At 58.8% G+C, this 14,989-nt stretch overlaps 1 protein-coding gene across 7 annotated transcripts in view; it reads left to right on the top strand.

Annotated features, from left to right (window-relative positions):
• The window catches only part of MEF2D (myocyte enhancer factor 2D), a 30,745-nt gene extending 19,755 nt beyond the window's left edge, over positions 1 to 10,990 (top strand). For 5 of the 7 annotated variants that reach the window (XM_019662572.1, XM_019662568.1, XM_019662570.1 and 2 more), the window contains exons 7-12: positions 1,219 to 1,409; positions 1,868 to 1,888; positions 2,974 to 3,103; positions 6,230 to 6,458; positions 6,847 to 7,153; positions 7,469 to 10,990. In XM_019662572.1, the coding sequence (XP_019518117.1) occupies positions 1,219 to 1,409; positions 1,868 to 1,888; positions 2,974 to 3,103; positions 6,230 to 6,458; positions 6,847 to 7,153; positions 7,469 to 7,480 (890 nt within the window). In that variant the 3' untranslated portion in view covers positions 7,481 to 10,990. The remainder of the gene's footprint in view (positions 1 to 1,218; positions 1,410 to 1,867; positions 1,889 to 2,973; positions 3,104 to 6,229; positions 6,459 to 6,846; positions 7,154 to 7,468) is intronic. The other 2 variants (XM_019662574.1, XM_019662573.1) reach the window with 1 other exon arrangement.
• The last annotated feature ends 3,999 nt before the right edge of the window (positions 10,991 to 14,989 follow it).

The raw sequence follows: 14,989 nt of genomic DNA, 5'->3' as shown, positions 1-14,989 counted from the left end.
CACATTAGACTTTTGATGGGCACTTGTGAGCACACATCTGTAAGCCACAGAAAGGCTGCTCCCCCCAGTCGCTCACCCCCCACCCCCACCCCAGCAGCTGACAGCCCCTCCTGTTCGGCGGCTGACTATGACTTCGAATGTCACCATTGATGTCACTCTGGCATTCCTACCATTCTCAGAGTGATCCGGGAATTGGGATGGAGGGAGCCACACACTTAAAAGGCAGCAGCGTGCTCTCAGGCGACAAAGCAAGGTGACACTTCTGACTGGGGTCATCCCACATCTTTGGGCTCCAGAGGCCTCCAGTATAGCACCAGTCACCAGGCAGTAGCTCCCTGGCAGTGACTGTGTCAGGGCCGGGAGATGAGGGAGTACCCTCCCTCTGCAAGGAGAGGGCCGGACCTCACGGAAACGGCGGCACACGGGCCCGCACGCCTGGCACGTGGGAAGCGGTGAGGGCCCTGGCCCGGCCTCCAGCCGCGTGCCCTGACGAGCGTGACACCTGCCAACCTCGTTTCCCCTTGTAAATCGGGCTGATGATACGTGCCCTGTCTGCTTGAGGGGCAGGGTGAGCGTTAAACGAGAGACTGTGTGTGGAAGCCCACGGAGGTTGTGAATTGTGGAGCAGATGTAAACATAGTCATTCCGCTTGTTGTCCCCCGTCTAATTATGGGGGTGGTTGGCTTATCAGCTCCCCAGTGAGTGGCTCACCTTCCCCAGAGCTGCGGGCATCTTATGTGCTCATCCAAATCACAGTGTCTCCAGCTCGTGGCGAAGGGACCAGCTCAAGTGGTTTGATCTGCCCTGGTAACCAGGATCCATTGAGGCCCCAGTTCCAGGCTGCCACCCCTTTTCTAACCTGGGCCGTGGCGCGCCCAGTCAGGGGCAGGTTGTGGGGTCTGAAGGTGCTCCCTGTCCATGGAGACCAAAGAGAACAGGTGGGGAGAGACGGCTGCATGAGGACCGAGTGGCCACTGTGTTTCCTTTTCCAGCTCTTCCCACCAGCCTCGGAGCCCCTACCACCCAGCCCCTCATGCGTAGCTTAGAGCCCCGTGATTCGGGCGTAAGAGGTTTAGAGGAAATCAGAGAACTTGGTACTCACCCAGAGCCCGAGCGTGGCTCTGACGGGTGCTGGCGGACAGTGCTGGCATGGGGGTACTTAGCAGGGCTGAGGCGGGTCTGTGGTTTCCTTTCAGCCTGGTCTCTTCTCTCCTCCAGGGAACGGCTACGTCAGTGCTCGGGCCTCCCCTGGCCTCCTCCCCGTGGCCAATGGCAACAGCTTAAACAAGGTCATCCCTGCCAAGTCTCCGCCCCCACCCACCCACAGCGCCCAGCTTGGAGCCCCCAGCCGCAAGCCTGACCTGAGGGTCATCACATCCCAGGGAGGAAAGGGGTTAATGCACCACTTGGTGAGTGGGGCTCTGGGCCGAGTGAGGGGTAGGGGCTGGGAGCGGAGATGGACGGAGGAGAGAGCCGACCTCCAGCAGGAGAGACGGAGGTTACCCAGCAGTTGGGACTTCCCAGGGGAGCTCATGGAAGCTTGATGCGGGGAGATCCCAGAGGGCCTCATACAAGGTGGGAGCACAGAAGTCCTAGCCTTGGTGCAGTGAGAAGGGACAGAGATGGGCGAGGAGGTTCGGTGACGGAGCAGGACAGGAGAGGTCTGCCATTACCGCACAGCGGTGGGACTAGGTGACACCGGGACGCAGCAGCTTCTGGAAATCGGCAGGACAGGGAAGGGCTGTGCTAGTCCGCAGTGCCACCCTGCTCCCGCACAAAGAGGTGGCTGGACTGGCTGTGGGGGCAGGGGCTTGAGGGGGGCGCAGGCCAGAGACTGAACATCCCTTGGTTTTATTTCTGCTCCCAGACTGAGGACCATTTAGACCTGGTAAGTGAGGCTGGGAGGCGTTTGCTGTGGCTTTGAATTCTGGGTCAGCCCGTTGCTCTGCGGCCCCAGCATGGAGTCGTGTGTGCCCTGTCCTCGCAAATGTGTGTGCAGTGTGTGTTGTCGTTTATTTGGTTATTTGCCGGGAGCTGTACTCAGTGCCAAACGGGACACCGAGATGAATGAGGCAGGGGTGAGGGGTCAGACATGCATGTGCGTGTACATGTGTGTATGAGTGTACATGGGTATCTGTGTGAGGCTATGTTCATGCAGGCACACCTGTGTGTGTGTGCACGCGCGCGTGCGTGGGGAGTGGGCCAGCCCCAGGCCATGTCCCAGGATACCCGGATTAGATGCTTGGACCAGGGGCTGGACTGCTCTGTCTCTCCCTCTCCCTCCCTTTCCCTCTCACTCTCTCTGTCTCTTTCTGTTTCTCTCTCTCTCTTCCTCTCTCCTTCTCCCCCTGTCTCCCTCTTCCTTTCCCTCCCTTTCTCTCTCTCGCTCTTCCTTGCACACACTTATATACTCACCGTCAGCCAGGAGTGGGGTGGGGGCTCCTCCCCCAGCTCCCTGACGGGAGGCCAGAGAGGCTGGAAAAGGCAGGCAGGCTTTGGCGGCCAACACGGCGGCAGCCTCGGCCCCAGCGTGGAGTTGGAATAAACAAGTGAGTCAGCGGCAGATGGGGCTGACAGCTCCACACACGTGTGTACATACACGCAGGCACACGCATTCCGCTCAGAGATGCCAGCGCGCCTTCCCTGGGCGTGCGCTGCAGTGAGATGGGTGGAGAGCAGACTCCAGAGGGACCGGCCAGGGGGAGGTCTGTCCCCTCTATCGCTGCCTGAGGAGACGGCCTGGGGCCAGCATGCGTGCCTTTGCTCTGCGTGTGTGTAGGTGTGAGTGGTGCGTGTGGCATGTTCCTTTCCGTGGACCTCAGTGTCTCTGTGTGTGTGTATCTGCGGGGCCTCCGTGCTGAAGCCTCCCTCCTGGGCCAGGACTCAGGGACCCCAGCTTGGCCTTGGAGTGGAGGGCGTGGCCCGGGCGGCTTCCCCATCTGCTCCCTCCTGACCGACAGCTTTCTCCTGCAGAACAATGCCCAGCGCCTTGGGGTCTCCCAGTCTACCCACTCGCTCACCACCCCTGTGGTTTCCGTGGCAACGCCAAGTTTACTCAGCCAGGGCCTCCCCTTTTCCTCCATGCCCACTGCCTACAACACAGGTGAGTGTCCCGGGGATGTGAGCTATGTGCACGTGGCCTTGGGGCCAGGGAGGGACCGGACAGGGAACGTGAGCGACTCTCTGGGGACACCCTAATCTAAGGAAGGCCGTTGATCTCGGGGAGCCTCCACCTCATCAAGGTTGGCAGATTTAGCCAACAGAAACAAACATAGGATGCCCAGTTCAATCTGAATTTCAGATAAAATGAATAGTAAATAATTGTTTCATCTGAAATTCAGATTGAACTGGGATCCCTTATTTTTAATACAGGAGCTAATGGAGGAGGGACACCCTGGCCTTAGGGAACCTCCCGTCGGAGGAGCCAGGCCAGAGGTGCGCTGGGCAGGCGATCCGGGCCACCAGGGTTGGGGAATGGGGAGAGGGGACACGGCCAGTCCAGCGAGGCTTCCTAGAGGAGGGTGAGGGAACAAGAGGGAGAAGAGACAGGGAGGCTGAACGCCCACAGAGATTCGCCCAGGTTCCCGGGGCTGCTGCTGGTGCCTGGTGGAGTGATGGGGGCGAGGAGGAGGAAGCCCGGGCAGGTTGGGGAGCGGGAGCCGAAGGTGAAGCGTTACTTGGACCCACGGGAGACATCCCCAGGTAGAAGAATTCAGACAGGACACCCAGTGCCCGGGCCGTCCTGGGTCCCCAGGGCTGTCTTGACCTCTCACACTGTCCCAGGAACAGTCTGTGACACTGTCAGCCATCCTTGCGTGCGTTCCAAGCTGCCGTGTCCAGGAAGGGCTGCCCAAGGGGGAAAGTGCCCGGTCACCTGTTTCCGAGCACGTGTGGGGCTGCGGAGCCTGGCCTGTTCCCTGCCGAGGACACCTCTGCCATCCCTAGCTTCTCTCACCCGCAGCTAGCTTGTGTTAGGGCTATTTTGTGATGACGTCAGACTAGAACAAGCTCCCAAAAGCCCCATTCCAGAACTGAGCCACGCTGGGTCCCGGACACGGAGAGAGGCACCCACAGAACCCAACCCTGTGCGTAGGGCGGCCCCCTGGGGCAGAGAGGAGCTGGAGGAACTGCCTCAGGTGGACGGGCCAGGCTCTGGCATGTGTGTCGGTGTCCGACGTGACCCTCCGGCATCTGCAGAGTCCTCTGTCCACGTGTGCACCCACTCCTGGGTCGTTGCGTCGTTGGGCAGCTGCAGATGGCCACACCCCTGGGCCCAGCCTGCTCACCTGTGAGAGCTGTGGGCGGACAGGCGGCCTCAGAGGCTCATCCAGCCCTGCCGCTGGGGCTCAGGGCCCCCCTAGAAAAGCCAGCTCCCTGAGGGAGGGCGGGCGGGGTGGTTCCGGAGCACAGCACAGACCACTTTTCAGGAGCTGTTGTTTCGGGGGAATCCCATGGTGGTGGTTTTCTGCCATATTCTTCTGCCCCACTTTGGGAGGCAGGAGGGAGGTCAGTGGGTGTCGGGGGCACAGCAGGCCGGACCTCAGACTGTTTGTCAGTGTGGCATGGAAGCGGAAGCCGTTGGGGACGCTGGGCCTGCTCCCCGGGCCTTGCTCACATCCTCTCGGCCCCCGGGGCTCCGGTCCTCTTGCTGCAGGAGTCGTTTAAACTGCAGGTGGTTTCAGGTGACTCCAGGTACATAAACAAACCCCAGCAAATACCCTGCTGTTCAGTTGTTCACTGTTTACAGTCCTTGGCCCCAGCTCAGGTTCTGGCTGGGGGTGATGTGGCTTTGGCAGTGTCTTGGGTCAGGGACAGGTCTGGCCCCTTGTTGACACTGGCTGCAGAGGTCTGGCTCTGGTCACTCTAGAGGGGGCCGAGCGGGCTGCCAGGTGGCCCGCAGGCCGAGTTCCTCTTGTCTCAGAGGAACTGAGCCTCCAGGTGGATGGGGTGGGAGTGTCCTGGGAAGGCGGGGGCCTGGGAGTTGAGTCTCAGCCATTCACTCGCCCAGGGACAGGCAGGAGGCACCGTCTGGGGCTGGCTTCCTTCTCTGTCACATGAGTGTTGGGAATAGTGCCCTTGCTCTGCTTTTTAAATATAAGCATCTGAAGGCCAGAGTGGACCGCCGACATCGCTGGGGTGAGATAGAAAGGTGACAGGGAGGCCTGGGAGCCTGTCTCAGCCTTGCCATTGGCTGTGTCTGTGATCTGGGCGAGTTCCTCAAACTTGAGGCTGCAGTTGCCTCATTTGTAAATTAATGACAAGTAGATCTGGAATATTTACTGTGTCCCCGACACTGCTGTGCGTGCTTCCTTTGGTTAGTTAGCTCACTCGGTCCTCACAGCGGCCGTGACATGGGCAGCCAGCCGTCTGCTGTTTATACACAGAGCAGCCTGCCCGGGGTCACATGACCTGTGAGTGGGGGCGGTCAGCGACTTGGACCTGACCTTGTTGCTGCCCGGGCTCATCCTGCCCTGCCCGCACAGAGCCAGGGCCGTGGCTGCAGGGCTGCTGCGACAGGCGTGCCCATGCCCTCCCACTGCCACCGCGCCATACCTGTGCTTGCAGGAAGACAACTTCTAAACTGTCCCAAATGGTGCAACACGAAACGTGACAGTGCTGCGTGAATTATGAAACAGCTCGCGGTCCTGTGTGCTCTGTGACAGTGCAAACATCCCGGTTTCTTCACCGAGACAGAAATTTTAGGAAATAAGTGTCACCTCCTGGGGACCAGGCCACTGTCCCTGCTGCACCAGCTGCTTCCCTTGCAGCGCTCTGGGCCCACGTACGACCCATCTGTGGGGGTGGGCCCAGCAGCTCAAACCCTGGCCGCTCCGTGTCCTGTGTGGACCGACTTAGGGAGACTGGGGACTTTGCAGAAGTGCGGTGGCCATTAGAGCAGTTTGCTTGGGACGCGTCCTTCCCCTGGGTGTCTTGGAAAGGCGCTTGAATATCCTAGACCCTCCCTGCTTGCTTTTAGATGGACGTTCTAAAAATGGATGTGGTCAGAAACAACAGTGAAACACTGCTGTAAAACCTCGTGGCTTTGTCTTGTTGAAAGCGTCACTCGTGACTGTTAGATTTGCATGTCTTCACCTGGAGTGCCACCTCGCTGGACTGTGGGCTTGTGTGACGATTCGCGTCCATCATCAGCAGCTCCCCCGCGTCCTGGGCCTCCGGGAGCCTCCGCCCGCACCCCCCCGCCAGGCTCACCCTCACTTTGTCCCCCCAGATTACCAGCTGACCAGCGCAGATCTCTCCTCCTTACCAGCCTTCAGTTCGCCGGGGGGGCTGTCACTAGGCAACGTCACTGCTGTCACTGCCTGGCAGCAGCCACCGCAGCCCCAGCAGCCGCCTCAGCCGCAGCCTCCGCAGCCCCAGCCGCCCCAGCAGCCCCAGCAGCCCCAGCAGCCACCTCAGCCGCAGCCCCACCTGGTCCCCGTGTCTCTCAGCAACTTAATGTGAGTCCCTGGGATCGGAGAGCTGCACGTGTTTGGGGAGGGAGAGCTGAGGGTGGGAAGAGGAGGGGCCTCCTGAGAGCTGGGATCCCTGCCAGGCTGTCTGTCATCAGTGGACAGGCCTGGGAGACCCAGTCAGCCGAGGTGGCGGTGGGGCGGGGTGGGGCGGGGGCTGGCGGCGGAAGACGACACGGGAGAGAAAGAACTAATGTGACTTATTCCCCTTCTGCCCTTCGCTTGGCCCCCTGTCCCCATCCACTTGTCTGCCCCTCCCCGTCACACCTCTACCCCCGTGTTCTCACCCTGTCTGTCACCACCCATCACTGTTTCTGCTGCTCACCGCCTCTCCTGTTTCTGTCCCCTGTGCCCCCTCCCCATCGCCTGTCTCCAGCCCTGGCAGCCCCTTGCCCCACGTGGGTGCTGCCCTCACGGTCACCACCCACCCCCATATCAGCATCAAGTCGGAGCCGGTGTCCCCAAGCCGTGAGCGCAGCCCTGCGCCTCCCCCTCCGGCTGTGTTCCCAGCGACCCGCCCTGAGCCCGGTGATGGTCTCAGCAGCCCAGCCGGGGGCTCCTATGAGACGGGGGACCGGGATGACGGACGGGGGGACTTCGGGCCCACGCTGGGCCTGCTGCGTCCAGCCCCAGAGCCTGAGGCCGAGGGCTCAGCTGTGAAGCGGATGCGGCTGGACACCTGGGTACTGTAGCATTACCCTCCTGCCTGCCTCACGGGGCTGCCCGTGTGCCCCCAGCTGTCTTAGGTCCCACCCGAGGCCTGTGGCCAGCTAGCCCTCCCTCAGCCCTTCGGGGCAGGACCGACGCCCCATCCCCCCACCAGAGGCCCGTCTCCTACCCTTCCTCCAGCATCAGTCCTTCTGCTCGATGACGTCCTCCCCTCAGAGCTGGCCCTGCCACTAGAATCCTGGCCCTCCAGGGAGAGGGGAGTGGGGGGCACGTATCCCGTAGCCCGGGCCAGCCCCTCACACCCCCTTCTCCATCTCCTCTCTTCACAGACATTAAAGTGACGGTCCCCACTCCCCTCTCAGCCTCCCTGATGAAGAGTTGACAATCTCACCGCCCACCCCCCTGCCCTGGGCTCCTCCCGCTCGACCCCCACTTCCTCTCTTGTGCTCCGTGTCCTGTTGACGGTTACATTTGTGTATAATTATTATTATATTATTATTAATATTATATTTTTTTTAATTTGGATTCTCGCTTTGGAGGGGGGGATGCTCCCATCCCCTCTTTCTGCACCCCCCCCGCCATTTTCACTGGCCGGGGGAGCTCTTTTTTGCGGGAAGGGGGGACACTTTGCACGTTGTACACATATGCTGCAGGAGGGGTGGGGGCCCGAGAGGCATCTGGGAAAGGACAGGTGCCGGGTCCTGCATGTGGAGCCCTCCCACCCCGTCCCCCAGACAGAGGGAAATAACCAAAAAAACTACCAAACGACAAAACCCTTACAATAGACTGAAACCCCAAAGTCGGCTGGCGTGACGGTGGGTTTGTTTCAGGGCAAAGTGAGGCAGGGGCTCTGGAAAGGGTCTCTGCGTCTCAGCTGTCCTGTGGCCGCAGGCACATGGGGCAGAGTACCCAAGCCTGGCCTCCACACGCCCCCCTGCACACGCACGATGCGTCCTCACTGGGTCTTGTGTGAGCTGCACCCCCAAGATGTGAGGGTGCTGGCTGAGCTTGGGCTGGGAAGGCTGCCTGGAAATCTGAGGCTGGAGGAGGTTGGAGGCGGGGGCCCCTCTGAAGCCCCTTTCTGGAGAGAAAGAGCCATGAGGAGAGAGCTGAGAAGGGACAGAGGACTGGGGCCGGGGGTGAGTGGGGTCTCCTCCCTTTCCCAGCGTTTTCTCTAAGATACACAGTGCAATAGCTCCCCATCCCTCAGGTGACACCAGCCCTGTAAAGCTGGCCACCAGCAGGGGGAACTGGGGAGAAGCTGGAGTGAGGTGGCCCAGTGGGAGCCGGCCTCGCCCGGACTGGCAGGTGTGAGCGAGGGCACTGGCTCTCCCTTGCACGTACGCATCCCAGAGGAGTGCACGCTGGGATGGGGTGTGAGGGGGGGGTGGACCCAGAGGTCCGAAGGCCTGCCTCCCTCTCTCCTCCTGGGCCCTCTCCCCAGCACCCCCCCTCCACGCCCTGCTGTTGCGCCCTCATTGTCTCGCTACCTCCTGCCCCAGCACCCAGGCCCAGCGCACCTTCCCTCTTGGCTACTGTAATTGTAAATAGCAACCTTTGGAAACCGTTAGCAGTGTAACAGTCCAGGAAACTGTTTTTTTTTTTTGTTGTTGTATTGATATGAAATGAGATTCTATTTTTGTCAAAGTATATTGTAATAATAATGACTCAAACGCCCGTACTGTACAGACGAGGTTCTTCTGCTGTTGTCCTGCTCCTCTCCCCTCCCCCAGCCTGCCCCTCTCTGCTGCCTCCCCAGGTCCTGAGACCTCGGGCTGGATGACAGATCAAAGAGGAGGGGCCCGGCCCCCACCTGTGATCCACACCACCCACCCCTCGCCCCAAGGGGCCTGGCCTCTGGCCCTCCTTCACAGAAGCCCAGCTCCTCTGCCCCGAGGCCGCTCCCTTGCGGTTTCACCCTGGTGGGAAGGCAGAGTGGACTAGGCCCGTTGCGGGGCAGGCGACTCTGCCCGCCTCTCTGACCCAGCCGCTGGCAGTATTCTGACAAGATGCAGGGGGACCAGAAGCGGGGGGTGGGGGGGGCGTGGGGCTGCATGTGGACCTGCGTGTTCATGAGGGCGCCTGCTGTTGTATGTGAGTGTCTCTGTGCGTGCGCGCGCGTGTGCACGCGTGTCTGCATGGGTCTCTGAGCCCGTCGGGCCATATGCATGAATCTGAGGGCGTCTGTGCGTGCGTGCGTGCGCTACCTGGATGTGTTTGCACAGGGACAGGTGGCTGCTGCGGCCACACACCCTGGCTTCCAGCCCCATGACCCTCCTCCCTGAGCCCCAGTCCCTTCTGCCTGGCTCCTTCATCTGTTCTCACCCTCAGCTCCGATATTTTTGTCCCGCAGTCAGGAGGGAGCTAGCAGTCGGGCCTCTTTGCTTCTCCCTGCAGCCCCGCCTCTCCCGGCTCGACCCCGTTGTCCACCCAGTACCCACGCCTTCCCACGCAGCTCCCTCTCCTGCAGCCCCGTCCTGCTTTCGGGTGACACTCAGTTCCTCTTCCTCCCTGGTCAGTGAGCCATCCTTCCTCACAGCTTAACCCCCACCTGCCAAAGGCCACACGGCATGTCTGGTCTTCCCGCAGGTTCCTAGAGGGAGTTTCAAGAGTCAGTGAGACTTGATCAGGGCCTAGAAAGAAGACAGGCTGTCGTCTTGTGTATGTGTGCGTCCCAGAGCCTGCCCAGTAATGGTGAAGGGCTGAGTGGGTGAATGACAGACAGGTGCTCAATAAACGCTGAATGACCGGCCTTCCCTTCTCAGGCTATGCCCGCCACCAGCCCGTCCGCCTTCCTAGGCTGGGCTCGGCCGCCATTAGCACGGGGTGGGATGAGGCCCTGCAGCTCACGGTGCAATATTAACCAGTTTTGCCCTCTGCCTGGCAGCCCTGGCTTTTGATTACCATGTATGGGTGTGTGTGTCCTTTCTTCTCTATCCCTGGGGGCAGGGGGTGGTCTGCAAATGAACATGGGACATATCTGTAATTCAGTATCCCAAGAGTTCTCCTGGCCGGCCAGATGAAGGGTCCCTGGGAACCCAGACCTCAAGCGGGGACTTCACTTCTTCCTCTCACAAGCCAAATTTGCCTCCACCCACTCCTTCCTCCAAGCCCGTGCACTTGGCAGGGTGCTCACGGTGCCCCGCCCCTCCGCAGGCTTCCCACAGCTTTCAGGGACAGTGGGCACAGGACCCCTCCCCCCAGCAGTGACCCCTGGCCCTCACCCAGCCCCCCCCACCTTGGACAGGAAGGACGTGATGCACCTTCTCTTGCTGATTATTTATTTGTTTGGAGAGACAGAAATGATGTAAAAGTGTATCTAGAAATATCTCTATCTATATATTTTTAACTGACTCTGGAATCCCCTGGGGTGGGGTGGGGGGTGGATTTAGGCTTTCATAGGGGGGAGGGGACATGGAGCCTGGGAACTCCGCTTCTCCCCTCTGCCACCTCTCTCCACCCCTAAACACTTGGTAGAAGGAATGGGATTTGTATTGGGGTGGGGGGGCTGGAATGTTATGGGAGAATCTGGATTCTCTGTCTTCCCCATTCGAGTCCCAGAGGGAGGGGGGACAGGCCACAGAGGTGCCCCACCCCCCGAGCCCGACAATCACCCACACTCCTGGGGCTGCTCCTGCGTCCTGCGCAGGGCGGGTCCAAGGGTGTGGCGGTCAATTTGTTTTCAATATTTCTTTTCGTGCTGTATGGTGATGCTTTCTTAGTATTCTACACAATAAGAAAAGACAAAGTCCTCGAGATTCTTATGAGTTTTGTTTGAAAACTCTTTCACTATATTTGTTGTAAAGAGGTTTACTATTAAAAGAAAAAGAATACACGTTTCTGATACTTTGGCTCGGGGTCTGGTTTTTTTGGTGCGGTCGGTCGGCTGAGGAGGGCAAGGAGGGACGGTGTGGCCTACCAGGGTGACAGGCCTGGCGTTGGCCTGTGGCCGGGCACTTCCAGGCGTCTGAGGTGGGGTTTCAGCTGAGAACCTCAGGGGCTCGATCAGAAGCAGAGGCAGCCCCAGGACTAGGGAGGGTTGTCCCGTAGGAGGGACCCTGGGATGAGAAACACCACTCGGGGCCAGGTCGGAACAGGACGCTCTGCAGTAGAGCCGGGCACTGTTAGGCACAGGTGAGCCCCCCTCGGGCCCACAGCTCACTCACCCAGGGGCATCTGCCCTCCCCTCCTCACATACCCAGAGGGCCCCCACCTGGTGCCCCGAGCGCCAGGTGGCCCTTACTCCCGCCTCCCACACCCTGCACAGCTGTGCTGTGGGCAGGTGCAGGGTTGCAGGGGTGCGGGGGGAAGAGCTCAGGGCTCACTGCTAACAGGTTTGGCCACTCAGGTGCCGCAGAGGCGAAGACGGAGTGTGAGAGGCCCGGAGACAGGCCTACGGGTGCCGGAGAGCCACGCGGTTAACTCTGGTTGCTGCAAACGTAGCTGGCCGCACGAGCGCGTGGGGGCAGTCACGTCCAGGCTTCTGTGCCTTGCTTGGGTTTCCTCACCTGCAGAATGCGGCCATTGGCCTCCTGCCCAGGGTCACTGCAGACCTCACCTGCTTCTCCCTCAGCTGGAGCTGAGACGGAAGGTGAGCTGAGCAGGAAGCAGTTGAAAAGATACTGCCTCCCCTGCCGGCAGCCGGTGGTAGCAGCTCCTGGGTGGCACCCAGTTACCCGAGCCTGGTTCTCACACGAGGTGAGGTGTGGTCCTCACAAGTCATGGCCGGTTACGTATGACCAACAAAATATGGCAGAAGTGACTGTGTGTGATTTCTGAGGCTAAGTCATGGCTTTCTCTCTCTCACTTGCTCCGGGGGTGCCAGTGGGACACTTAAGCAACTCTGTGGGGACCATGTGACAAATAACTGAGGCCTCCCAACAACAGCCACCTGAGTGTGGTCCTCCTGTCCTCTGTCGTTAGTTTCCAAGCTCTCCAGACATTGCGAAAGGTGGGAACCCACTGGTGTGACATGCACTGCAGCCCACGAGGTCACCAGAACAGCCCTGATCTAGCACCAAATCCTGAGCCAGACCTCTCTCCTTTGCACAGCTCGTAGCTGCCCCTCTGTGGGCATCACCTGAGTCCTGAGTGGGCATCACGATTGCTGACAGGTATTCTCGGTTCTATTCTCTTCCTGGATGCACAGGAGACTATTTCCGGTCCCTGTGCAGTCAGTCAGGCGGGATCACTGGACTCGTTGGGCCAGTGGACATGAGTGGGAAGTAATGTGTCACCTCTGAAATAAAGCTGGTACCTGATTCTCTGAGTGTTCCTCCCAGCTGTGGGAGCCGTGGAAGCACATGGAAGCAGCCTGGGTCGCTGAGCCGCCTATGGTGCCGTCTGGCACCACAGTGGGCCTTGTGACTAGAAAACGAGTGTGCGCTGGGCCAGGGACTTGGGTCTCGTGTCTGCAGTAGAAGCATCCAGTCCTGAGCGATGGCGCGTCCACTCACGCTTGGACAGCCTTGAAGCCCCGTCTGCTGTGCACCCCTGTGGTGAGCTGCAGATCCCTGCACTTGACTAGCCCACCACTGGTCCAACTCCTACGCCTGCCACTTATCAGCAGCATGGCCTCGGGCAGCTGTGATCTCCCCAAGCCGCTGTTTCATCGACTGTATCGAGCTAGGAGCCGCCTGTTTCCTCTAACGCCTGCCTCCTTCTCCAGTCTGTCCTCCCATCTTTGGGCAGCTCTGATCAATCAGCAAAGACCTCAGGACTCTCCACTGCCCACCATATAGAGTCCACACTCCACAGCCTGCCTGGCTCCCAGGGCCTTCAAAGAAGCAACACGACATCTTCTCCAGACTTAGTCCATTGTCCCTCCGGCTGCACATCCCTTGGGCTCCAGGCCGGTCAGGCAGCCCACTCCATTCCTGGACAGACCCTTTGTAGCTCTGCTCTTGCTATCCTGTTTGACATGCAGCAAACGTGCATTAAGCCCCTACTCTGTGTGAAACCCTTTGTTAGGCACTGGGGATGCAGAGAGGAGCAAGACAGCCCCTGCTTCTGGCAACTTGGTCTAGTTGGGGACAGAGCCAAAGGAACCAGTTGTTAACACTTGAGTTGGCAGTCTGTTACGTATCACATCGGACGGTATGGGTGGGCTGTGGGACCAGTGACGAGGCACACCCAACTCAAAGCTGGTGGAGATCAGGGAGGCTTCTTAGAGGAGGTGTTCTTGCTGGATTTTGAAGCCTTGGAGTTGCCTGTGCAAATGAGGGCAGGAAGGCGTTCCTGATGGTGGGAATGGCATGAGGTCTGGAGAAGGAACAGTGCACTCAGGAGGCCCAGTACTGTGGTGGAGACCAAAGGCCCAGCAGAGGAAGCTGAAGAGGCAGGCGGCGGCCTCCCCGGGAAGGGCCTTGACTGTTGAAATTTAGACTTCATTCTGCAGATGTCTGGTCACCAAAGGATTTAAGTGGAGGACGGACTTGATCAGATTTGCATTTCAGAAAGCTGCCCGTACAAGCTCCCTCTGACAGTCCTGCTGAGAACAGTGGAAGGAGTGGAAAATTGAGGCCTTTACAAGTGAGAGGGTGAATTTTGTCGCTATGTAGAGGAAGACTAACAGGACTTGGCAACTGCCTGGTGAAGGTAGAGGGGGAAGGAAAGGGGGGGGGGGCATGACTTCCAAACTCGTGCGTGGACTACCGACTGGACGGTGGTGCTGTGGCTCCAGGCAGGGCCACCAGGTATCTTGTGAGATGTCAGCGCAGAGAGAACCTTGACCTCTCCGTGCCTCAGCTGCCTCCTAACAAGGGTTGCTGTGAGATTTAAATACATGGTACACAGAAATGACTTCAAACCATTCCTGACCCATAATAAGTGCTCGGCAAGAGTTAGTTATTATTCTTGTTACTGCTACTTATCAAAGACATGAAAATAGATGAGCTTACTTAGGTAAGAAGAGTATGTATATGGGCAAAAACGCTACACCCTATTTCTATCTTTTGAGACCTTTCCTATTATTCAAGGTTTCACTCTGTAAAACTTATTTCCCATCCTACGTGGCTGGCGGTGTTTTTCTTCTCTACTGAGGTGTTAGGCATCTGCCCTTCTTTCTAGCTCCTGCATCTTTCTGCCTGAAAAACGTGGGTACTAGCTTCTGTCTTCTCTCTACGATGGAACTGAAAGCTCCTTTAAAAAATGCCGGGCCGTGCCGGGCCGGCCGAGTGGCGCGATGGTTAAGAACTGGCTTGGGACGCCAGAGGGCCCCGGTTCGGATCCCACATATGAGGGCCAGTGACACTGCCCTCTACAAAAACAAACAAACAAAAAAAAAATGCGGTGCCTCCTCCCTTCTTGTACCTGGTACACAGTATATGTCCCGTCAGACCAAAATGAGACGATGCATGTGAAAGTGTACTTTGTAAAGTATGGAGTGCTACCAACCCAGAGGGTTTTTTTCTTTCTTTCTTTCTTCAAGGGCGTGGTGACTTTCTGTAGCCTCTCTTCTAGTTCCAGCTCCAGGAGCACCAGATCAATGGGGCTGAGAAGGAGTGTGGGTTCCATTTCCCTGGGCTTAGCCGTCAGTCCGCTGAAGCAGCAGCACCTACTGGGTTCCTACCCCCACAGAGGTGGTTCTTGCGAGGCAGGAAGTAAAGGGTGGCACGTGATTGTTCCAGCTAAGGAGGCCAGGCCAGTTCCCTGTACCTCATGTTCTTCTGACTCACCCCTCAGTCCCATGGGCTGAGTAACTTTTCCAGCCTTGTGATTGTGGAAACTTGTTTCAGGAACAGCTAGCGGATGTTAAAGGGACATAAGGTGACCCCACCCCAGGCTCCAAAGTGGCTCCTACTGGAGCCCACACAGACTTCTTGTTTCTTTTCGCAGACTCAAATCGCTGT

This window comes from Hipposideros armiger, unplaced genomic scaffold (genome assembly GCF_001890085.2).
Source record: "Hipposideros armiger isolate ML-2016 unplaced genomic scaffold, ASM189008v1 scaffold_378, whole genome shotgun sequence".
In the NCBI taxonomy this organism is placed as follows: Eukaryota; Metazoa; Chordata; class Mammalia; order Chiroptera; family Hipposideridae; genus Hipposideros; species Hipposideros armiger.
The sequence above is the reverse complement of the archived record's forward strand: the minus strand, read 5'-3'. Positions and strand labels throughout refer to the sequence as shown.